The sequence below is a fragment of the Rhipicephalus microplus genome, chromosome 2, assembly GCF_043290135.1.
Source record: "Rhipicephalus microplus isolate Deutch F79 chromosome 2, USDA_Rmic, whole genome shotgun sequence".
Taxonomy (NCBI): Eukaryota; Metazoa; Arthropoda; class Arachnida; order Ixodida; family Ixodidae; genus Rhipicephalus; species Rhipicephalus microplus.
Window position 1 is genome coordinate 239062972 of NC_134701.1, and position 24871 is coordinate 239087842.

General features: G+C 48.9%; 1 protein-coding gene across 2 annotated transcripts in view; it reads right to left on the reverse strand.

Annotated features, from left to right (window-relative positions):
- rdgC (retinal degeneration C) overlaps positions 1-24871 on the reverse strand; it is a 276602-nt gene that overhangs the window by 167942 nt on the left and 83789 nt on the right. The window contains exon 1 of one of the 2 annotated variants that reach the window (XM_037421307.2): positions 22411-22660. The exons of the other annotated variant lie outside the window; for it this stretch is intronic. Within the exon in view, the coding sequence (XP_037277204.2) occupies positions 22411-22432 (22 nt within the window). The 5' untranslated portion in view covers positions 22433-22660. Of the gene's footprint in view, positions 1-22410; positions 22661-24871 lie in introns of those variants that run through there. 2 annotated transcript variants of the gene reach the window in all.

Genomic DNA, 24871 nt, shown 5'->3' on the forward strand with positions numbered 1-24871 from the left:
TTCTACGGTGTCAATCGCCTCTTGCAGAGCGCTCTCAATCTGCCCCTCGCTTCCACCTGTGCACCAGATGGTAATGTCATCTGCGTAGATGCTGTGCTTCAATCCTTCAATGCTCGATAATTTCTTTGACAGTCCAATCATGGCAATGTTGAACAGCATTGGTGAAATCACTGCCCCTTGTGGCGTGCCCCTTGCTTCTACTTCGATTGCTGCGGTCTCGATATCTGCAACCTTCATCACGGCTTTCCGATTAGTAAGAAAGGACCATACGTAGTCATAGAAGGCTTTCCCTAGACCAAGCTTGGAAATTGCTTCGAGTATGAATGAGTGGTGGATGTTGTCAAACGCTTTTTCTAGATCTAGGCACAGAATGGCTCTCACGTCTCTGGTTCCATTGTCAATGACCTGGTGTTTGATAAGCTTCAATGCATCTTGTGTGGATAGCCCTGCCCTAAATCCAACCATATTGTGTGTATATAGGTCGTTATCTTCCAAGTACTTGTTTATCCTGTGCAGTATGGCATGTTCTGCGACCTTGCCGATACATGATGTCAAGGATATTGGCCTCATGTTGTCCAAGTTAGGGGGCTTTCCTGGCTTAGGAATAAGGATCGTGCTGGCCAGCTTCCACTGCTCTGGGACCCTGCCTTCTTTCCATGCTGCATTGATCATATCCTTCAGGGTTTCAATTGAATCGTCATCAAGGTTACCGAGGGCCTTGTTTGATATACCGTCCGGGCCAAGGGCCGACCTGCCGTTGAGATCATGCAAGGCTCTTCTGATCTCCTGGATGTTAAAGTCAACCTCAAGACCTGGATTGGGCATGCCCTGGTACTGTCTACTTGGTGATGCCAATCCTCTTTTGAGTGGGAGGTACTTATGCACGAGCCGCTGCACAACTTGATGTTCTGTAGTGCGCCCTATCTCTTTATGCGAAATTCGAGCGATAACATGCTTTTGATTTGTTTTGGTGGTGTTTTCGTTGAGGAGATGCTTTAACATATTCCATGTCTTGCCATTGCGCATCTGACCATCAACGGAGTTGCAGATTTCGTCCCATTGCTGCCTGGATAGTGCGCGACAATATTCCTCGACTGATTTTTTACCTCGGCTATCTTCTTCCTCAGTCTTCGGTTCAGGCGCTGACCCTTCCAACGGTTCAGTAGTGCTTGCTTTGCCTCAAGAAGATGAGCGAGCCGGCTAGCCATTCTTTCAACCAGAAAATCTGTGGTAATGGCGGAGGAGACGGATTTGATGTCATCTTTAATCTGTTTGACTCACTGCTGCAAGCCTTGTCTGTGGCGTTCTCTTTCAATCCTTATCTTCCTGAACTTATCCCAATCTGTGAAGTGGAATTCTCTCTGCTTTTTACGCTCCACGGAGAAGGTAGTGGCAAGCATGCAGTGGTCACTCCCTAGGTCTAGAGCAAGGTTCATCCACTGCGTCTTCTTGATGTTCCTTACAAATGTAAGGTCCGGGGTGGAATCCCGGCAGCAGGATGTACCAAGCCTTGTTGGTAGGTTGGGGTCTGTGATTAGGGTGAGATCAAGTTCACTGGCACTTTGACAAAGTCGATTTCCTTTCCCAGTGTTTTACTTCTAACCCCATATATGATGAGGGGCGTTGAAATCACCTGCTATGACGAGTGGGCATTTCCCGGCGATATTAACAGCTTTCTTTAGAACCGTCTTGAACCATTGCTTTTGTTCCTTTGGACTGCTGTATATATTAAGAATGAAAGTGCTCTGACGGTTGCTGGTACCTGGCACGATCTCTACCATGACGTGTTCCAACCACCCTGCTTCTATCTTGAGGTCGTGGGTTACGTGCGTTAGTTTGTTGCATACGAAGGTGCACACTCCCCTCCCTTCAGTTTCCCCTATTACAGGCCGGAACCCTGGCAACGTTACTTACGGTGAAAGGGTCTTTTGTAATAATATAATATGAGGCTTTTCTTGGCTGCTCCTGATATACTGCTGTAGGATTGCCTTCTTTTTAAGGTAACCTCTACAGTTCCGTTGCCAGATACGAAATGCTTCACGTAACGCTGCCATCATGGTTATTACATGGGTGACCAGAGCCTGATGCTGCACCTGTCGACAGGTTTGGTACCACTAGTATTGGTGGCCAAAGGGGCGAGTTTGGTGCATGAGGAGGCCTTGCTGTGTTGTGCAGATATGCTTCGACCTTTTAATGCGCAAAGTCATATGCTCTTCCAGTGCCGCCACGCTTGATTGTAGCCTACCCATCTGCTCGCTAAGATTGGCTACTACTTTGCTGAGCGTGTCAAAGACCTCTTTCATATCTGACATGGCCGTTTCGTTGGCTTCCACGTGTTCTGCCATGACTGCCCTCTTTTTTGTGGTTCTCGAGTCCCCCACGTTTTCAGCCACAGGGACATGAACTGGCTGAGGCATTGGCTGTGAAGATTGCGCTCTGGTTAGCTAGTGAGAAGAATTTTTATTTCCTTTAACTCAGCTGATAGCCTCTCATTCGATTTTGTAAGTCTCGAGTTTTCTTGCTCTAGCTGTGCAATTCTATCATGCTCTGGCAGCTTACCTGTCATCACCTCTGCCACGCCGTTGCGCACTCGCTCCGCCCAGCTGCCTTTCGATGTAACTGCCGGCTTCCTCCCCGGGTGTGAAGCCATGATCTCGAACTGAACGCCAGGCAGCTGGCCATTCGGGTGCCGCCCAGGCTGATCCCGACCCTGATGGTGACCATGAGAACTCGAGCACCCCCGTAATTGGGAGCGGGCCTTGGGTCTAGAACCTCTTCTGGAACGCGATCTCCCCCTTGGATTGGGGCCGCCTTTCCTGTTCTTGTGTAGTCTGGATGCTCTTGGTCCCGTAGGCTGAAATAAGCTGCTTGTGGTTGATGTCTGGACTCAATGTGATTGATGTGTCTCGGGCTTCTGCGAGTGTTCGCCATCTTTCTCAACGTCTGCGTCTGACGACGTATGGCACTAAGAACCTGTTCTTGCACTCCTTGTATGCCGTGGGATGGTGACCGTCGCACAGCCTGCATCTTGGATTGAACTGGTGCAGGCTATCCGGGTTCTTGATCTCGCAGCCTCTGCAGATGGCTTCAGCTGGGTTTGGACAGACGTCAGACCGATGTCCCAGCTTTCCAAAGACGTAACAAATATCGATGTTCTTGCGGTAAAGGGAGCACTGCAAAAGTGAAGGTCCGTATCTCACAAATCTGGGCACATTGTGTCCTTCAAACGCTATGATGATTGTACCGGTGTCCTTAATTCTCTTGGCCTGCAGCGCGAGCGGGTTGTTCGCGTTCACAGTCTTTCGGGTCAAAATGTCCTGAGTATCGCTTACGGGGATCCCGCGAATCACTCCATTACAAGTATCGTGGGGTGCCGTGGCGTACACGCTCACCCCGAAAACTTTGCCTCCAATGTCAATTTGCTTAACCTTGAGGTATCTTGAAGCTTTGTCTTGGTCCGGAGTGCTCAGCACCATAATGTTCTGCTGCAAATTGGAACATATGATGTCCTGCATGGGCTCCTCCTCTTTGACGCCGGCCGCCAGTATTATCGCGTCTGCCACGGCTCCAGTGCCAATTCTCGAGATATTTATTCCTCCACATGGTCGTAGCACAATTTTGCTGAAGTCCTTGGGTATTGGCGGAATGCGTCTAGCTCGCACGATTGTATGCTTGGTATCATACCTACTACGACTGGCTCGAGAGTCTCCCGCAACGCCAGCCTTGGTCGAACCCTTGGCAGCAGGAACGCTAACCGCGGCTTGCTTATTCCTTGAGCGCCTCGTTTCGGGTTCCTTCCAACCCATGTCTTCCATGCAATCCTCCGGAGAGATGCCCTCTCCATCTACTTGGTATTCCATTCTCAGTTGCAGGTCTTGGAGCGCGCAGAGCGTTGAGTCACGTTGGCGCTGGGTCGGCGCATCGGCGATAATCGCCTCCTTGGTTGTTAGGCTTAAATCCCCTGGTGGCGTTGCCGTGTAAAAGTGTCCCAAAAACGGTTTAAAAGTCCACTCACCTCCACAAAGGTAGAATCTGCTGATTTCTGGAGAACTTAAGCACACGATGGGACTGAAAACTCGGCGACAAATTTGTGAATACCACAGGAAAGCATTCTTGAAAGCAGGAGACGATCGTTGCGCGTCCGCACCGGTCGGCACCTAGAGCGTCTCCCACCGATCATTGCACTTGCTCAGCGTTATTGCGATTTTCTGTCATCATTTTCCAGAGACGAATTTCTACTTGCGTTAGCCTTTTTGCAACAGAACTAAGGTGATAACATGCCGGTTGATAGACATTTCTAAGATCTATCAAACAGGTCATTCAAGTTACATTATATATGCTGCGCTAAATTTCAAATCCCGAGTAAGAATACAGCGCAATAGACCTTTCCCGAGTTACTGAGTTTTGAAGGATCGACTACAACCTTTTGTTTAGAAAAAAAATATGGTGCGCTGGATTTTTATCTGTACAAGACAAAAAGAAAATTTTAAAGCTTATTTGAATTTTTTTGCACCTTCGCGTTCTTTAATGGCATAAGCGACGCCCCATCTACGTTGTCTCTACAATCGGGTGATCCTGAGCAGACTGACGGGAAAAAGAATAACAGAATCACTCAAAAGAAACTCATATGTTACAAGGGTCTCTGATCTACAAGTCTGGCTTGGAAAGACTTCTAGACAGCACGTTGCGCAATAAGGCAAGTGACAAAACCCACATTCACTCCTAGTAAACGTGTTATAGGAGCCTGAAAAGGGATAACTAATGTAACTATTGCAAACGCAATACCATTTATGTTGCAACGCCAGCAGTTGCCGAAGTGGATGCATAACAGCACTTGCATGCGTCTTCTCTCTCTTTGTTCTCTCTCTGCCCCCTTCCCCTCTTTCATGATATAAGTTTCAAGCCGTCAATAAACGCCGTCTTCTGCCTAGTGACACCGACTGGTTCATGTCTGAGGCGGCGTCTCTGCCGCCAACGTAACAGTGACGACGAGTTTATGCGACCCACCGAAAGCGCTTATGCCGACGCTAGCCCGGCGTCGCTGGCCCTTCAGCGCTCGCTATACGACAGGAGCTCTGCAACGATGACTCAGCGTGGAACCCAGTGACGACCATAGCACACAGGCTCCCGGAGTTCGACCAGGAAACAGATAAATGGAATGCTTATCTTGTAAAAGTTGAAGCATATTTTGAAGCCAAGCAAGTTACCGACGAAGTCAAGAAGAGGACGGTGCAGTCGCTTCGTTGGAGTCAAAGACGAGAGAAGTCCTATGCGAAAGAGTGGCGCCGCGTCTGCCAAACGCTTTCAGCTACAGGGAAGTGGTAGCAACGCTGAATGACTTTTATGCCCCAACGCCTGATGACATCTCGGAGAGCTTCAAGTCTTTTCACCGTAAGCAAGAGGAAGGGGAGTCAGTGCAAGCGTTCATTGTTGAAATTAGAAAGTTTGCCCAACACTGCAAGTGTTCGAGACTTCACCCGTGACAACACAGGATGTGTCATCTTTCTTTCTCTTCTTCTCCCGGTGAGGTGGTGGTAGAAACATTTATTGCCACTGTGTAGCGTGGGGGCCGAGCCCCCTCATGGCACGTGGGTGCACCCTCGCAGTGAGGAGGCACCCTTACAAAGCAAAGGAAAGCCCTTGAAGTGCGATCCTCTTCATGGCGCACGAGATGATCCGGCGCTGATCGAACGCAGAAGTGCTGGTCATGATGGTCTCCCAGTATGACACTGCCACAGCCGGAGGTGGGGGATGTGGGAAGGTGGGACATGTGAGGAGGATGTGGAGGAAGTCTCCTGGTTTGTCGCAAAGTTTGCATGAAGAGGGGAAATGGTCTGGGTAACGGGCGTTTAGTAATACGGGGTATGGAGCAGTTCGAGTTTGTAGGCGTCGCCAATGTGTGGCCTGCGCTATGTTTAGGGATGGGGCTGGGGGTGCGTATATTCTTCGTTGTTCCCGGTAATACGATAGAATATCACGAAAAGAGAGCAAGCGCTCCTCGACCTGTGGAGGGGGCTCCATTTCTCCTGCCCGGAATGTGAGACCTCGGGCTAGAGAATGAGCCTCCTCGTTGCCAAGGAGGCCGGCATGTGCTGGCGTCCAGATCAGGGTTGTGGAGCACTGAGGCTGCCAGAAGCGTAGCAAGCGAGCAGCGCTACATGATATCAGGCCATTGGCGTAGTTAAGAATAGCTGATTTCGAGTCGCTAATGATAGTGGTGGCAGGTGTGGAGATGAGAGCAAGCGCGATGGCTGCCTCTTCTGCCTCTGTGGAGGAATTTGTGACAATTGAGCAAGAAGTTAGGAGATTTGCCTGATTGTCAGCCACCGCAAGGGCCATGCGGGATCTTGACGCATATTCCGCTGCGTCAACGTAGACTACATTCTGGTCCTCGCCATATTGTCTCTGGAGGGCCCGGGCCCTTGCCTTTCTGCGTTTCTCGTCGCGCACAGGATGCATGTTCTTGGGAATGGGCGGTACGTTTAGGTGAGAGCGGAGGTTAGAAGAAAGAGGGACCCTTCCAGGTGATTCTGTTATTGGGGATAAGTCTAATTGGGTCAAAAGAGCGCGGCCACTCACCGAATTAGACAGACGACATATTTGTGCCGTAAAGGTGGCTTCAGCGAGTTCCTCAAATGTATTATGTACACCAAGTTTGAAGAGTCTGTCATTGGATGTGCTTGGGGGAAGGCGTAGAGCTGTTTTTGTGCAACTTCGTAGAAGCGCGTTAATGCGGTCTCTCTCTTTTTGTCGGAGAGGTAGGTATGGGAGGGCATACGTGGTGCGGCTGACGATGTAAGCCTGGGTGAGGCGAAGCGTGTTTCGCTCGCGTAGGCCAGCCCAACGGTTCGCTATGCGACGAATCAGCCGAATGGTCTGCTGAGCATGTGTTTGGAGAGTCCTGATGACTTCTCCATGTGCGCCATGTGAGTAGAGTACTAGCCCTAGCACCCGAATTTTTGAGACAAGTGGGATGGGGTGGGCACCTAGCGTGAGAGAGATAGGGGGAATGGCTGAAGCATGCTGCTTCGGTCGGTAAAGAAAGAGCTCTGATTTGGAAGGGGAGCAGGTAAGGCCACGTTCTCGAACATATGTGTCGATGGTGGTTAGTGCCAACTGTAAGTGTTCTTCTATTTCGGCGTCACTACCACGGTTTGCCCAGACGGTGATGTCGTCGGCATAGAAGCTGAAGTGGATGTCGGGGATCTGACCCAGTTTTTGGGGCAGATGTAGAAGTGCTATGTTAAAAAGAATAGGTGAGAGGACTGCTCCCTGGGGCGTACCACGGGCTCCAAGCGTGATGCCTGGCAGGCTGTGATCGCCAAAGGTAAGTGTTGCTGTGCGGTGGCTGAGGAAGTCGCGGACGTAGTTGTACATCTTTACGCCGACTCCCAGGGTTATAAGGTTCTCTAGAATAGCTGAGTGCGCAACGTTGTCAAATGCCTTTGTTAGATCTACTCCTAAGATAGCTCTGGTATCGCAGGTTTGAGAGTCAAGAATGTGATGTTTTAGTTGTAGGAAAACGTCCTGTGTGGAAAGTCCAGGGCGAAATCCAAACATGCAAGCAGGCAAGAGATTCTTGCCTTCTAGGTACTGGCAGAGCCTGGTTTGGAGTACGTGCTCCATGAGTTTGCCGACACAAGAAGTGAGGGATATGGGCCTGAGGTTAGACGTAAGGAGAGGTTTCCCAGGTTTGGGTATAAAGACAACCTTGGCCTCTTTCCATTGTGGTGGGAGGATGCCCCTTAGCCAGCACTCATTAAAGTATTCAGTAAGCTCGGCAATTGATTGGTCGTCGAGATTACGGAGTGCTTTGTTGTGAATATTGTCCGGACCGGGGGCTGAGGAAGTGTTTAGTTTCTGTAGTTCGGCTTGAACTTCGGCTACTGTAATGGGTTGGTCGAGGAGCTCATTAGGAGGACCTGTATAATCGGGATACAATACGGCAGGGTATGTTGGGAAGTACTGATTTCGAAGTTCCTGTAGTAGTTCTGGTGGAGGTTTATCGCAAGTATGTAGGAGTTTGCTGAGGTTGTGTCTTTGGGTAGTCTTTGACTGAGTTGGGTCAATTAAGTGTCGGAACAAATTCCAAGTCTGAGGCATACTCATATTGCCATCTAATTTGTTGCAAAGCGATTCCCAGTTCTGTCGCGAAAGAGTGGCTGCATGGGTCTCTATCTCTTTGCTCAGGCGGGCCAGGCGACGTCTAAGAGTTCGGTTCCAACGCTGGCTTTGCCAGCGTCGTTCTAGGCTTGTTTTAGCGTCCCATAAATGTAGGAGACGAGAGTCAACTGTGTCGCTTGGGCAGTCCTCTCGTACTAGACGAGTTGCGGATCGGACATCACTCCGGAGTTGTTCTGACCATTCAGTGATGTCCGTGATAGAGGCGTGGGTGCGTGTTGCCCTATAAGTGCGGAAAAAATCCCAGTTGGTAAAAGTGGAACCTCTGAGAACCCTGCGGGGTAGTTGCATATTTAAGAGAATTTCGATAATGTAATGGTCACTACCCAAATTCTCTTGTGTGTTGCACCATGTGGCATGAGGGAGGCGATGTGCGAACGAGAGATCTGGTGTAGTGTCCTTGCAGACACTATTCCCTATGCGTGTCGGAAAGGCAGAATCGGTGAGCAGTGAGAGGCCGGCTTGCTGCGCTGCTAACCACACCCGACGTCCTTTTGGTGTGTCGCGCGGATAACCCCAGGCTGTATGTGGGGCATTGAAATCTCCCACGACGAGTAGGGGGCACTTATTGGCTATGCGTTTCGCGAGCGTAAAGAGGCGCTGGAAGTTGCCCTGTAAGCACTTAGGGCTGCTGTATACATTCAGGATGAAGAGGCTTTTAGCTCTGGCATGTTGCGGCACAAGCTCAATTAAGAGGTGATCAATGTCTTGGACTGCTAAACAGTGGGAGATGGTGGTGATTGAGCGATTAATTAGAAACGCCACCCGAGAGGGTGTAGGGGATGTGGGTGTAATAGAAGTATAGCCGGGTAAGGTTAGGGGGTTGGAGGGTTCTTGTAGGGCAAGGATATCGGGTCCCGCAGCGCAAGATAGCAGTTGGTGGACAACATGACGCTTCTGGCCAAAACCTCGGCAGTTCCACTGCCAGAGTGTCAGATTACGGTTTAGAGCTGCCATCATGAGAATTGAGAAGGGGCGTAGCCGCCGCGCAAGGTTGGGAGTCGTTAGTGACGTCAGGGAGTGGATTGTCTTGCCCTTCAGTTGCTTTGGGCTTCTTGCGTTTACTTGGGGTGAGATCCCGTTTTGCAAGGCATGTTGCGAACAAATTGAGCTGTGATTCAAGATTGTTGTAGCGGTCAGTTAATGTTTGAGCTAAAGCATCAAGACGATGATTAAGTGCTGCATTGTCTGTTGTTACACGGATTACCGCATCTTGGAGCGTTGTGCATTCCTGATTGATGCTGGTGATACCTTCCTGCAATTTTGCCTCAAAACGAGCAGTAAAAGACTCAAGCATGGTTGGAATATCGGCTAGTGAGCTGTGTGTTGAGGGACGCGGGGTAATGTCCTGATTTGTGTGCCGAGGAAATGCCGTGTCGATATCTAACTCAAGCGAATCAGAGCAGGATGTCGCGTTGACATGGCTGGGTGGGAAAGACATGCTAGAGGTGTTGGGTGGGTTGTGCGCAGGAGTTTGGGATGTAGTAGGAGTTGGGGTAGGTGGAGTGGCATGGCTTGTGGCGAGAGTACTTATCTGGGTCTCCAGCTTCGCGATGTGTTCTCGAAGGGCAGCGGCTTCAGCTCGGGCTGCTTGAGCTTCTGCTTTGGCTGCCGCTGCCTCCTCCCGAGACTTGGCCAGAGCGTCTTGCAGACTGGAAGTCACTGTTGATGATAGTGCGTTCTTGCAGGGCGAACGGGGAGGGCCCCAATCTTGTTTAAGCGGCTCGGTCCAGGCTTGCTTGGGTTGGCTGAGTTGGCTGGGCTGAGTGGGTCCCGCTGACAACTGGGGGAAGTTGTCCCCGTGTGGAACCGGTTCTTGTCGCTGCGTTTGAGGTTGCTTTGTCGTTTTGCGTGGCTGGTGAAGGTTGCGTCCTTTGCATGAACCAGTGCCGGTAAGATGAGGGCCCTCGCACAGAATGCACTTAGGCGTGCAAGGAGGTTCCTGGGGTGAGTGTTGGCTGCCACAGCGTGGGCAAAGATTAGTCTTGGGGCTTGGGCATACGTCGTGACGATGGCCCGGTAGTCTGCAGTTCGTACAAGCATCCGGACTTCCGCGGTATGGAGTACAGCGGTGAATGGCTCCCATGTATTTAATGGAATGTGGCACCTCATTGGCGTCGAAGGTGATGAGAATGGAGTGCGTCTTCCCCATTCGTCGGGCTGCGAGTATAGAGTATTCAGGATTCCGTTTGACCAGGTCTTCGTACAGCTGGGTTGGCGTCTCGTCGTCAAAGGCGTTTGAGATGACCCCTCTTGTAGCTCCTGGTGGGGGTGCCACGTAAGCCATGCAGGGGTAAGCATGGCCACCAATGGTGAGTGAAGTCAGCGTCTTTAGGAGCTCGGCTGCGGCGGAGTGTGTTGTAGCTGCCGTGAATGTATTATTAGTGGGGTGTATGCGCAGGCAGAAATCATCGGGCAGAGTGGTTTGAAGTGCGGCCTGCACTGCCTTCATGAGTCGAGGCGTTGGGACATCTAGGAGTCGCAGTTGACCTCGCGGACGAACAACGACGCGAATAGCGTTCGGTGGGAGTGGCGGCAGTTGCTTGCTGCGTTTTACAATGATGCGCGTCTCCTTGGTAGCAGGTGGTAGGTGGGTTGGCGTCTTGCCTCTTCCAGTTGCAGCTGCTTCGACGCGCATGGCGTTCGGGTTGGTCTCCTTGACGGTAGCGTTGGGTTGCGAAAGTGGTTTCTGTGAACAGGCTGGTCGAGACGCATAGGCTTTGTAGAGAACTGGTGTCCAATTGCCTGCCTGGAGCTCTTCAGCGGAGATGGTGTGGCCCTCAACCGTTACTTCCATAATAACGGGAGGCGTTGCTGCCAGTGTCGACGAAGGAGCGGAGTCTCAGAGAGGCTTAGCTCGGATGCTCAGCGTCTCGGTTCACTAATTGTTGCACACAGAACGTCGGAGCTTGCCCGGAATGGGCGTCGTCTCTGTCTTCCTCAGACCCTTATGTCGCTGTTCGAACAGGCTAGTGACCGCAGGAAAGGTTGGTAAAGAGTAGCACGTACCGTTTGCCGGAGCCGACGTTGCAGGCATCCGCTCACGTTGGCCCCCTAGCGGCCAGTCTTCTCCCGGTGAGACCGCAGCTCATCCGCGAGCTCCTTGATGCGCACATGCACATTTGATGTTGATTTCTTCTCCTGCACGGAATTCGAAATAGAGGCGACAGTCTCACGGAACCGATCAAGACACCAGGTAGTGCAAGTTCGTCTGGTTCAGCAACTCCTTAATTTTTTGTAGAATCAACGAACAATCCCACTCGGTGACGTGAGATATACAGAAATCAAGGAAGAAGGCTTTCCTCGTTCTTCGTGCTAAGCCCAAGGCCGTGTGCTTCATTTCCCGATCGCACTACATCCAAGACATCTTTGAAAACGGGGAACGCACGATGGTTGTTGCAACGCTTATTGAACGATTTTTCCACCATCGCATTAATCTCTGCATAACAGCTGCCTTCATAGTGGAACTTTTTTTCTCGCTCACGGCCCGTGCTAGCACGCCTCTGTTCCAAATAGCATAACTTCCGCCAAACTGCAACAGCTTTTTTTAAATGAGCATTTCTGAATGTAGGCAGATTCAGCGGGGAAGATGAACAACAAGAGCGAAGGCAGGGAGGTTAACCAGGCACATGTCCGGTTTGCTACCCTACGCTGGGGGAATGGGAAGGGGTGCATAAAGATGAGAGAGAGAGAAGAAAGAGAAAAAAAAGAGAGAAAAAGAAAAAACAGGATTATCAGTCGATCGGCTAGCGCGTATGCAGCGGTGGCACTACACAAAAGTTAAGGTGGTCACGTAGGCCTGTTGTCCTCAAAAAGCACAAGACAGCTTTCACTGCTTTTTGAGCCGACGAAAGACGATGACGGCGTTCCAGTAGCACTTGCACAGAGAGTTGCCGATCGTGCGATTGTCGCAATGCGTCCGAAAGTTTCTGTCTTTCAGAGGCAAATCGAGGGCAATGGCATATGAGATGGTCGATGTCTTCTTTGGTGCAGCAGACGTCGCATTCCACATTGTCGGTCAATCCGATGAGCGTTCTGTATGCTTTTGTGACGGCAACGCCCAACCAAAGGCGACAAACAATCGAAGCTTCACGTCGACAAAGTCCGGATGAATGGCGAAAATACAGTCGAGAGTTTATTTGGTAGAGTCTCATATGCCTTATGCTTGGGGTGTTCCACTCTTGCAGACACAGACTACGTGCCAGGTGACGAAGTTGCTTTGAAGCGTCAGTCCTTGACAAAGGAATCGGAAGGATGTGCTCTTCTTGGTGCGATGTGCGAGCCGCGTTGTCTGCGGAATCATTGCCACTGATCCCACAATGGCCAGGAAGCCACTGAAACTTGACCTCGTGGCCTGTTTCTGTGACGTGGTGAAGAAGCTTGACAACTTCGTAAGTTGATTGCTCCATGCAACGTCGTCGAAGGACTGACTGCATGCTCTGTACATGCTCTGTAATCTGCCTACATTCAGAAATGCTCATTTAAAAAAAAGCTGTTGCAGTTTGGCGGAAGTTATGCTATTTGGAACAGAGGCGTGCTAGCACGGGCCGTGAGCGAGAAAAAAAGTTCCACTATGAAGGCAGCTGTTATGCAGAGATTAATGCGATGGTGGAAAAATCGTTCAATAAGCGTTGCAACAACCATCGTGCGTTCCCCGTTTTCAAAGATGTCTGGGATGTAGTGCGATCGGGAAATGAAGCACACGGCCTTGGGCTTAGCACGAAGAACGAGGAAAGCCTTCTTCCTTGATTTCTGTATATCTCACGTCACCGAGTGGGATCGTTCGTTGATTCTACAAAAAATTAAGGAGTTGCTGAACCAGACGAACTTGCACTACCTGGTGTCTTGATCGGTTCCGTGAGACTGTCGCCTCTATTTCGAATTCCGTGCAGGAGAAGAAATCAACATCAAATGTGCATATGCGCATCAAGGAGCTCGCGGATGAGCTGCGGTCTCACCGGGAGAAGAAGAGAAAGAAAGATGACACATCCTGTGTTGTCACGGGTGAAGTCTCGAACACTTGCAGTGTTGGGCAAACTTTCTAATTTCAACAATGAACGCTTGCACTGACTCCCCTTCCTCTTGCTTACGGTGAAAAGACTTGAAGCTCTCCGAGATGTCATCAGGCGTTGGGGCATAAAAGTCATTCAGCGTTGCTACCACTTCCCTGTAGCTGAGAGCGTTTGGCAGACGCGGCGCCACTCTTTCGCATAGGACTTCTCTCGTCTTTGACTCCAACGAAGCGACTGCACCGTCCTCTTCTTGACTTCGTCGGTAACTTGCTTGGCTTCAAAATATGCTTCAACTTTTACAAGATAAGCATTCCATTTATCTGTTTCCTGGTCGAACTCCGGGAGCCTGTGTGCTATGGTCGTCACTGGGTTCCACGCTGAGTCATCGTTGCAGAGCTCCTGTCGTATAGCGAGCGCTGAAGGGCCAGCGACGCCGGGCTAGCGTCGGCATAAGCGCTTTCGGTGGGTCGCATAAACTCGTCGTCACTGTTACGTTGGCGGCAGAGACGCCGCCTCAGACATGAACCAGTCGGTGTCACTAGGCAGAAGACGGCGTTTATTGACGGCTTGAAACTTATATCATGAAAGAGGGGAAGGGGGCAGAGAGAGAACAAAGAGAGAGAAGACGCATGCACGTGCTGTTATGCGTCCACTTCGGCAACTGCTGGCGTTGCAACATAAATGGTATTGCGTTTGCAATAGTTACATTAGTTATCCCTTTTCAGGCTCCTATAACACGTTTACTAGGAGTGAATGTGGGTTTTGTCACTTGCCTTATTGCGCAACGTGCAGTCTAGAAGTCTTTCCAAGCCAGGCTTGTAGATCAGAGACCCATGTAACATATGATGATGATGATGATGATGATGATGAAGATGATGATGATGAACCTTCAGCTTTGCTTGCACTCGCCCACAAAGGGGGATCGGCCAAGAACCGGGCGGCAGGGTCATCAAGTGTGCTAAGTCAGGCATTCAGGTAGTCTCGTAGCCGTAAATAAAACAATAGGCTAACAGGGTAATCTCTTTGTTGCCCTTATGTACTCACACACAGCAGAGAAAACATCCCTATGAGTTTCTTTTGAGTGATTCTGTTATTATTTTTCTCGTCAGTCTGCTCTGGATCACCCGATTGTAGAGACAACGTAGATGGGGCGTCGGTTATGCCATTAAAGAACGCGAAGGTGCAAAAAAAATTGAAATAAGCTTTAAAATTTTCTTTTTGTCTTGTACAGATAAAAATCCAGCGCACCATATTTTTTTCTAAACAAAATGTTGTAGTCCATGCTTCAAGACTCAGTAACTCGGGAAAGGTCTATTGCGCTGTATTCTTACTCGGGATTTGAAATTTAGCGCAGCATATATAATGTAACTTGAATGACCTGTTTGATAGATCTTAGAAATGTCTATCAACCGGCATGTTATCACCTTAGTTTTGTTGCAAAAAGGCTAACGCAAGTAGAAATTCGTCTCTGGAAAATGATGACAGAAAATCGCTATAACGCTGAGCAAGTGCAATGATCGGTGGGAGACGCTCTAGGTGCCGACCAGTGCGGACGCGCAAAGATCGTCTCCTGCTTTCAAGAATGCTTTACTGTGGTATTCCCGAATTTGTCGCCGAGTTTTCAGTCCCATCGTGTGTCCAAGTTCTCAAGAAATCAGCAGATACTACCTTTGTGCTGGGGAGTGGACTTTTAAACCGTTTTTGGGTCATTTTTACACGGGAACGCCACCAGGGGATTTAAGCCTAAAAACCAAGGAGGCGATTGTCGCCGATGCGCCGACCCGGCGCCAACGTGACTCAACGCTCTGCGCGTTCCAGGACCTGCAACTGAGAATAGAATACCAAGTAGATGGAGAGGGCATCTCTCCAGAGGATTGCACGGAAGGCATGGGTTGGAAGGAAGCCGAAACGAGACGCTCAAGGAATAAGCAAGCCGCGGTTAGCGTTCCTGCTACCAAGGGTTCGACCAAGGCTGGCGTTGCGGGAGACGCTCGAGCCAGTCGTAGTAGGTATGATACCAAGCATACAATCGTGCGAGCTGGACGCATGCCGCCAATACCCAAGGACTTAGCAAAATTCTGCTACGACCACGTCAAGGATTAAATATCTCGAGAATTGGCACTGGAGCCGTGGCAGACCAACACCACCTAGACTACTGAATAGTCTAGGTGGTGTTGGGCAGACGCGATAGTACTGGCGGCTGGCGTCAAAAAGGAGGAGGCCATGCAGGACATCATATGTTCCAACTTGCAGCAGAACATTATGGTGGCGAGCACTCCGGACCAAGACAGAGCTTCAAGATACCTCAAGGTCAAGCAAATTGACATTGGAGGCAAAGTTTTCGAGGTTAGCGCGTACGCCACGGCACCCACGATACTTGTAAAGGAGTGATTCACGGGATTCCCGTAAGCGATACTCAAGACATTTTGACCCGAAAGATTGTGAACGCGAACAACCCGCTCGCGCTGCAGGCCAAGAGAATCAAGGACACCGGGACAATCATCATAGCGTTCGAAGGACACAATGTGCCCAGATTTGTGAGATATGGACCTTCACTTTTGCAGTGCTCCCTTTACCACAAGAACATCGATATTTGTTACGTCTGTGGAAAGCTGGGACATCGGTCTGACGTCTGTCCGAACCCAGCTGAAACAATCTGCAGAGGCTGCGAGATCAAGAACCCGGATAGCCTGCACCAGTTCAATCCAAGATGCAGGCTGTGCGACGGTCACCATCCCACGGCATACAATGAGTGCAAGAACAGGTTCTTAGTGCCATACGTCGTCAGACGCAGACGTTGGAAAAGATCACGAGCAGCCGCAGAAGCCCTGGACGCATCAATCACATCGAATCCAGACATCAACGACAAGCAGCTTATTCCAGCCTACGGGACCCAGAGCATCCAGACTATACAAGAACAGGAAAAGAGGCCCCACTCCAAGGGGAGGTCGCGTTCCAGAAGAGACTCTAGAGCCAAGGCCCGCTCCCAATTACGGGGGTGCTCGAGTTCTCAAGGTCACCATCAGGGTCGGGATCAGCCTGGGCGGCACCCGAATAGCCAGCTGCCTGGCGTTCAGTTCGAGATCATGGCTTCACACCCGGGGAGGATGCCTGTCATTACATTGAAAGGCAGCTGGACTGAGCGAGTGCGCAACGGCGCGGCAGAGGTGATGACAGGTAAGCTGCCAGAGCATGATAGAATCGCACAGCTAGAGCAAGAAAACGCGAAACTTACAAATTCGAATGAGAGGCTATCAGCTGAGTTAAAGGAAATAAAAATTCTTCTCACTAGCTAACCAGCGCGCCGTCTTCACAGCCAATGCCTCAGCCAGTTCATGTCCCTGTGGCTGAAAACGTGGGGGACTCGAGAACCACAAAAAAGAGGGCAGTCATGGCAGAACACGTGGAAGCCAACCAAACGACCATGTCAGATATGAAAGAGGTCTTTGACACGCTCAGCAAAGTAGTAGCCAATCTTAGCGAGCAGATGGGTAGGCTACATTCAAGCGTGGCGGCACTGGAAGAGCATATGACTTTGCGCATTACAAAGGTCGAAGCATATCTGCACAACACAGCAAGGCCTCCTCATGCACCAAACTCGCCCCTTTGGCCACCAATACTAGTGGTACCAAACCTGTCGACAGGTTCAGCATCAGGCTCTGGCCGCCCATGTAATAACCATGATGGCAGCGCTACGTGAAGCATTTCGTATCTGGCAATGGAACTGTAGAGGTTACCTTAAATAGAAGGCAACCCTACAGCAGTATATCAGGAGCAGCCAAGAAAAGCCTCATATTATATTATTACAAGAGACCCTTTCACCGCAAGCAACGTTGCCTGGATTCCAGCCTGTGATAGGGGAAACTGAAGGGAGGGGAGTCTGCACCTTCGTATGCAACAAATTAACGCACGTAACCCACGACCTCAAGATAGAAGCAGGCCGTTTGGAACACGTCATGGTAGAGATCGTGCCAGGTACCAGCAACCGTCAGAGCATTTTCATTCTTAATATATACAGCAGTGCAAAGGACTAAAAGCAAGGGTTCAAGATGGTTCTAAAGAAAGCTGTTAATATCACCTGGGAATGTCCACTCATCATAGCAGGTGATTGCAACGCCCCTCATCATACATGGGGTTACAAGTACAACACTGGGAAAGGAAATCGACTTTGGCAAAGGGCCAGTGAACTTGATCTCACCCTAATCACAGACCCCAGCCTACCAACAAGGCTTGGTACATCTTGCTGCAGGGATTCCACCCTGGACCTTACATTTGTAAGGAACATCGAGAAGGCCCAGTGGATGAACCTTGCTGTAGATCTAGGGAGTGACCACTGCATTCTTGCCACTACCTTCTCCGTGGAGCGTAAAAAGCAGAGGAAATTCCACTTCCTATCACAGATAACTCCATCAAAAGGTGAGGCATCTTCGAATGACACTTAAATAAGTGCTATTAATAAAATAAAAGCTCTTTCTTCTTTGTTTCTTTCTTTGAACTGTGGAGTCGTCCTTCCTTTTTTTCTTTTTTTTTCTTTTTAATCCCTCTCTTTTTCTTGCTTCCTTTCTTTTCAGTTAACAAAGTATGCTTAAAGCGCGGTGCGAGGAAAGATATGGCGGAAATCAAGATTTTCTGGAATACTTTTGACAATTTTCTACGTACTAAACGTTCCACCTAACAAGTCAGTCTTTCAGCATTTACCTAAAAATTTGGTTGATTATTTTGGTTCGTCTAACTCACTCTAACGAATAAATTTACAGATCTTTGCACTTGGCAGCGATGAAATGCTTATTAAAAAAAAACTCGAGCCGTTCGATATGTCTTAAAATGGATGCATGATAGTCAGCTCGTGTCGATCCGCATAATTTTGCAAATATATGCAGTATCCAGATGTCATTTTTATTGCGAGGGAAGACTGGCTAAGGATGCACTGCAGTTACGCTGTCCCAGGAACTCGTGGTTCAATGGCCACGCCGCGCCCCAGTAAACGCGACCGTGTGCTAGTAGGCCATTTCGTTCTTCCAGCTCGATAGCGTTTCGTGAGTCAGTCTCGGAAAACTGCCAAGATTTTCGTGTCGCAATGAAGCTGAAGAAAGTGGGCCCTTAGTAAGAGTGAAATAAGTGTAACTCACGCAATCGGCGGCCGTAAGCTGATGACCTGCAACGTTCAAAGGTCGAGTATTGTAAAACTAAAATATTAGCGGCTCCAACTATGACACGCACATGCGTAGATGTCGCGCAAAGGTGGTGTCACGAGGGGCATGGGGGGGGGGAGGGCAGCTATTTTTTCAACAATTTCTTCTTTTGTCAATCTGTGATCGTTGTGTGACCGTTCTATGTGTCTAACGTGTTGTCTTCCTCATGCGGTATAAACATGTCTTCAAAATGTATTAACCAACTAGCCCAACAACATGTATTACCTCTTCTCCTCTCCCCTTTTCCGCTTTCACCCATGGTAGAGCAAGCATCTCCTTAGAACAAGATCTTTTTCTAGGGAGGAGTTACCCATTTAGTGTTTATGTATATATGTGCGTGCAAAATTGAAAACTTTTTGTTGGTGTTTACGTGCGTGCGCGCTGGCAACTAACTGCTTGGTACACATGCCCGTGAATATGCAAGCATTCATGCACATGTACTATACATATATACGCTGAGTTCAATACCTTCTGCAAGAATCGGGGTGCTTCTTGTAAAGGTCACCGCTAGAGTTCTTGTACGCTTCCTTTGTTTAAGGCGCCTGTGTTTAACTTTTTTGAGGACGCTACGAAATGGCCGGCATGTTTTCGCGACCAATTCTCCTCGCTTCGCCGCCTGCCATCCAACGAAGCACTCAAGCGGGACAGACGGTGACGCAATCGCCGGCTTAGCGTCCCGGCGCCCGTAAGAACACGAGACAGATACAGCTCTTGGCGTTTCGCGACTCGTGTCTTGGCAACGCTGCTTTTGTCACAATGTTCCAGACACTCCGAAAATAAATAAAAAGTGGTCCTCGCGTGTGAATCTTTGTGTTTCGTCACGCTAGCACGGGAAACGTCCATCGCGTTGTTCTTACGTTATTATCTATCATATAAGGTCACATGTGTACAACTTCACATCGGTATAGAACCATGACTTGTGTTAACCGTTTCTTCGAGGGGTGAAGCTCCTCTTAGTCTAATCTTGCCCGCGTCAGGCATAACCATCAGTATCTCCCGAACAGTATGATAGCTGGCGCTGTCTGATAGAACTATATAGAGGGCCTCGATGCGCGCGCCCCCGCTTAGAGTGGTGTCAGCCTTTGTAAGGGCAGGTGCCGCCTTCTCGGCCTTAGCGGCGGCATGGCCGCCATTTTGACTCCACTCAGTCACTTCTGCGTGTTCGCTGCGCCCGAATAATTGTGCTGGCGCTCGCTTTTCTCCGGTTTAATGCGCTCGCTACCGTCACCATAGCGGGTATTGCGTGCCGCAGGGCACTAATCATTGCAAAAACTCTGGAAGCTGTATCGTTTCCTAAGAGACCCGAAATGAAGGCCTTTTCAACAGTTAAAATCAAACATGACAAATGGCATCCGACAAGCAGATCATCCATTGACAGCGTAAGTTTCCAGCCGGTATTCCGCATGCATAATTTGTACCGGCACCAATTTCGTGTAAGCAACAGACACGCTGACGGCTGTATGCTTGATTCTCGTGTGCATGAATCGCGTATTTCACTTCGTAAACATTGCTTGCTGCTCTTGGTTGGTACTGTATCTGCCCTTCATTCTTGGTTTCACTATGTGCGATGAGAACTTTATTATTAAATATGCATTACACGTGTTTCTTTGCAGATGATATCCTTGTTTTTTTTTCGTAATATTCATTTGTGGGAATAAAGCTTTGCGCAGCGGTGGTGTCGTACCCACTGAAGTTTAAAGAGTGTGTGTACGTTCCGGAATCACCATATGATCACGAGAGACGCGGTATACATTGGAGGACTTCGGAAATTTTGAACAGGTGTTTTTATGTAACTTGCACCTAAGTTTAAGAACTCCGGCATTTCATCTCCATTGAAGTGGGGCCACTGCGGCCGGAATTCCATTACCGACCATTCGAGCGCCGAAACCATTACAAAGCCACACAGGTTCTTTCTTTCTACGATCTTTCCCTCGGTTTAGGTACGCCTTCTATACTGGTGTGATGACCCTTGTAAGAATGTGTGCAGTTCAAATTTTTTTCATTGTTCCTGTACTTCAAGTTTTCTTTTCGTCCTGTCTCGAATCATTACGCAATTGATGTTGTTTTATTTAATCATTTACGACCACTGCGAAGCAACTAGTGACAGTACTCAGTGAATTCTGCCATGGAGCGTATAATTTGAATTGCTTCTGGCAGCGCTGCATTAATGCACAAAAATAAATTATTTCTACACTGGATGATAATAGGGGAAACGGCAGGCGTGTACACACGCGCACACACACACACACACCGTCAGTATTTAAACTCTTTCAGCCCGCATTCATATTTAAGTAAATAATTTATTTATTAATACTGTGAGCTATCAGGGATCATACGCAAGTGCTTATGCAAACTGTACTCGCGAAGCGTCCATACAAAGAAGATGCATAAAGACAAGACGGGGCACCGCTGTGTAGAATGAACACGCTATGTCGCAAAAAAACAAAAAAAACAAGTCAAGTTGTGCGATGAGAAGATCGTGGAGAAATAGTTAAGGCAATAAGAAAGGCGTCCGCCTCAGTGGTACCGTGGGCACGGTGCTCGGTTGCTGACGCGAGGCTCGCGCTTCCGATCTAGGCCACGGCGGTCTCATTTTGAATAACGTAAAACACCAGAGGACACCCATGTACTGGGTCAGTGGAGGCAAAAAAAAAACTGATTGTCAAAATTGCTGCAGTCCTGCAATCAGGCGTCATTTTAGAACCTAAAAGCCTCAGATAATAATTAACACTAGCAAAGAAAGCATATAAACGACACCACCGATATAAATTTAGAATCCCCTCTGTGTTAACCAGCGTAGGAATTTGTTTTCAACATGAAAGAGTCAGCGTCTGCCTCTAGCGCATAAATCATGCGCAAGCCGTCAGCTTACATGAAATATGCGCTCCCTGCATGCATTCAGGCAAAATTAACTCTAAAAGATGTCCGAGCTTCAATAAGAAGAAAAGCTCGCTAGCTTGCACATGTTTCCGGGCGTATCAGGGCACCACACGAGCGTTGCGTAGCGGGCTTCGCATACGGTCGAGTTGTGGTGGGGAGGCGCAATGGCGGCGGTCGTAGCAGACGACGCGGCTGTCCTCACCCTCAGCGGAGCGCGCGGGCATCAAGGCACCCTAGAACTACATACAAACTGCAATTCAGTGAGCATATCTAGATGGCGCCGTACTGCTACTCTCCGACTGGCTGCTGCGCGGGCTGTGTCTGGGTGCGCGGGGAACGAGTGCCTCACCCAGTCTCCTGGATCGACACCGTACGTGTCGGATCATTGATGGGGTATGGACGAAGTGTAGCGGCAGGCGCGGAGGGCCGTGGCGGTTCGTGTTCGCAGGTCACAGGTCGCAAACAGGCACACGTACGGACGGACGGAAGCATGGACGGAAGCACAGACGGACGGACGGACGGACGGACGCTTCGCTCCACTCATCATCATTCACACCATCGATATGCTGTGATTTTTTTCTTGTGAGCGTTTTCGCCAGCGGTAGACTGCCTGCGATAATGACACGTTCAACAGAATGATCACACAGTATCGATATATTTACCATTCATACTATAGTATAACAGTTTTTCGAGAGTAAGGATGGCCCCTGTTTGGATATTTATAACTTTTGTCGCACGCAGTACACACACAGATGCGACATTCAGGGGCACCCCATATAGCGCGCAAAAGAGTTCGCACGCAATACATTAAGCTGACACTTCATTTGACAAGCGATCCCCCCGTTACGGCGACGTCTCCGTCTTACTGCGACGTCCTCCTTACGCGAACCTTCTAACCTGCTGATTGATGGAAGGTGCGTCGTCGTGGACGTGGTGTATTAATACACCGTAATATAGGTCTAACCGGATGACGACCTTGCCATGTCGTTTTCGCGCGCATAAATGTGCGTATAGGCGAGTTCTCTCTCATTTTACCACGTCGAAATACAATCACCGCAACCGATTCGCCACGATGCCTTTGTTTCTGTCGTTGTAACAGTATATTCAAGGCGACATATACTTTAAAAAATCCAGTATATACTCACGCATCGGCGGGAAAAGAGACATTCCGTAGTAACGTGATGGAGTAGGTCCTGCTCGGTGAACCGTTCGTCAATGTCGAGGCATCGATCTCCGAGACGGGCAAAATGGACGACGTGTCGGGAGCAGTCGGTCTCGGCGTTCATTAACTCACTCGTGTGTCAACTGCCGGGCGACCCCGCTGCGTGACTTCGCACGATAGCAGCGACAGTTTGCCGGCTGTAAACATACGTGCTTCTGTGTGTACGGCGTGCATGCGTGCATGTGTATGTGCCTGAGAGGGTAAGCGTGCTGAGCACGCTGACCGGCGTGTTTGTTTTCTCTCGCCTCGCTATAAAGTAATCTCCGCCGGCGTGCCCCCCCGAGCATTGCCTTCATTTCCGACGTGCTTATTTGGCAACAGCTAGACAGTTTGGATACAAGTAAACTCGGCGTAGGCAAAGGCACCCAGCTTATCCAGTACATATGATGGGTTCGCCAGAGACTGTCCTAAGTACAGAAGGCTTTGAAAGCGTTGTCACAATTCGGACCACCTGTCTTATAGAACTGACACTAAGAAGTCACATTCTCCTTTCATTTTCCCGATACTCTTTTTCCCCTCGTCTTTCCTTACTTTTGCGACATCTCCTTTTGTTTTAACCCTTTGGGCCCTGGCGTCCTCAAACGAGGACAGGAACAAAAAAGGTGTTGGCATTTTTAAATGCCATTAAAGAAAAAGAGAGAAACTAAAACCTACCTTGTGTAGCCCGCAAAGTATCCCCAATGGCATCGACATCAGTTCTCGCACTGTCGCGTTCATCAGAGCAGCAGTGACGAACAACAAAGATTAAAGACGACAAAGTAGACGCTGAGCCAAGTAAGTGTGCATATTGATATTTTTTTACTCGTAAGTCGCTGTTCATGTCACAATAAAAATTTAACAGAATGTTTTTAACTCCATGTAGAACATATAATCACTGCAGGCATTCTCAGTAAATGTGTATTTTAGTGATCGCGGGTATAAGAGCATCTGTCCTCATTTGAGTACATGAGGGCTCGATGGTTGCCACGTTTCGCTGGTGATGGTGTGGCGTCTCATGGCTGTACAGCTGTTTTTGTCTATTTTTCCGGTGCTGGAATGACACCTCAGTTTTTCTGCTCGGGGACGAGAGCCCGTAGGCTCCGACTAGTGCCGCTCAAGTACGCGGATCAAATGTTCACCCAGTTGGACAATGACAACCTATCACACGACGGGGATAGTGAAGATGAGGAAGACGATGACTTCATTTATGAACAATTATTATTTAGTATCTAAAACATTCAGACATCTAAATGGTGAGGTGAAGTAAACGCAGCTGAATGGTATTCACAACACCTGAAATCTCAAAGTTGGTCTAATTGACTTTTCCACTTTTTTTTTCGTTTGCTCCCTTTTTATGTGGTTTTCGTTACATTAGCCGTATTATAATACAAATTCATTTTTACACATAGTTATAATCCTCACAGAAAAAATGCACTACGCTTTCTTGGCCAATCCCCCTGAGTGGGTATGAGCCATCATCCCAAGGAAACAAACAAACAAACAAGAGGCTGGGAGCGATGACTGCGTCCTAGAAACGCGGGAAGTGCCAGATGAGTCGGATGAGGAACAGGCGTGTAAAGAAACAACGTGGCGCCGGAAAGCTTTTGAGAAGCCGTCGACTGATTTCAGTGATGTTTCTGATGAAAATAAATCATTACACTAAGAATCGCTTCTGCCTCCATTGCACCCATTGGGCCCTGATGTCCTCCTCACTTAGGACATGGTTCCAAACTTTACATTAAGCTAACCACGCATGTTTTTTCAGTGAATAACACTTGCTTATCATGTAGATAAGCGGAATATTATGTTGAAAAAATTGTAGGTGTGATGAAAAAATTCCAGGGCCGAAAGGGTGAAAGACGATAGTCTTTTTTCCTTATCCTACCTCCCCAGCACAAGGTAGCCAGCAGGTCGGAGAACTGATCAAGCTCCCCGTAGTACCGTCCCTTCCTTTCTTCCTAGCAAGGAAGCAAAGAAGGAAGGAACAGGATAGAAAAAAAAGGCAGAGATTTTGACCAGTCTATAAGGATTGGCATGCTATAGGGATGAGGAAGTTCCTAGGAAGTGTTTCTTCAGTAAGCCTGCCCAGTGATTGAATACGCAAATAACGCAATGTTAGTCAACTACAATAATCTTTATTGATGTGGTATAACATTCAGGCGGTACTGACGGCATACCTATGCATTGTGACGCGGTCCCTGCTCATGAGGCAGTCAGCGGCGTCCCTCCGTTTACTTGCGTAACTCGCGAGACATGGTGTAAACAAATATGTATGTTTTGTGTTTTTTATTGCTTTCTTGGGACAGCCAATAGTGCTCTTTCTTGCACTTGATATAAATACATCGCATCGAAAAAAACACCAAAGAAAAAAAAGCAAAATTCGTGTGGTGTATACCCAATCAAAC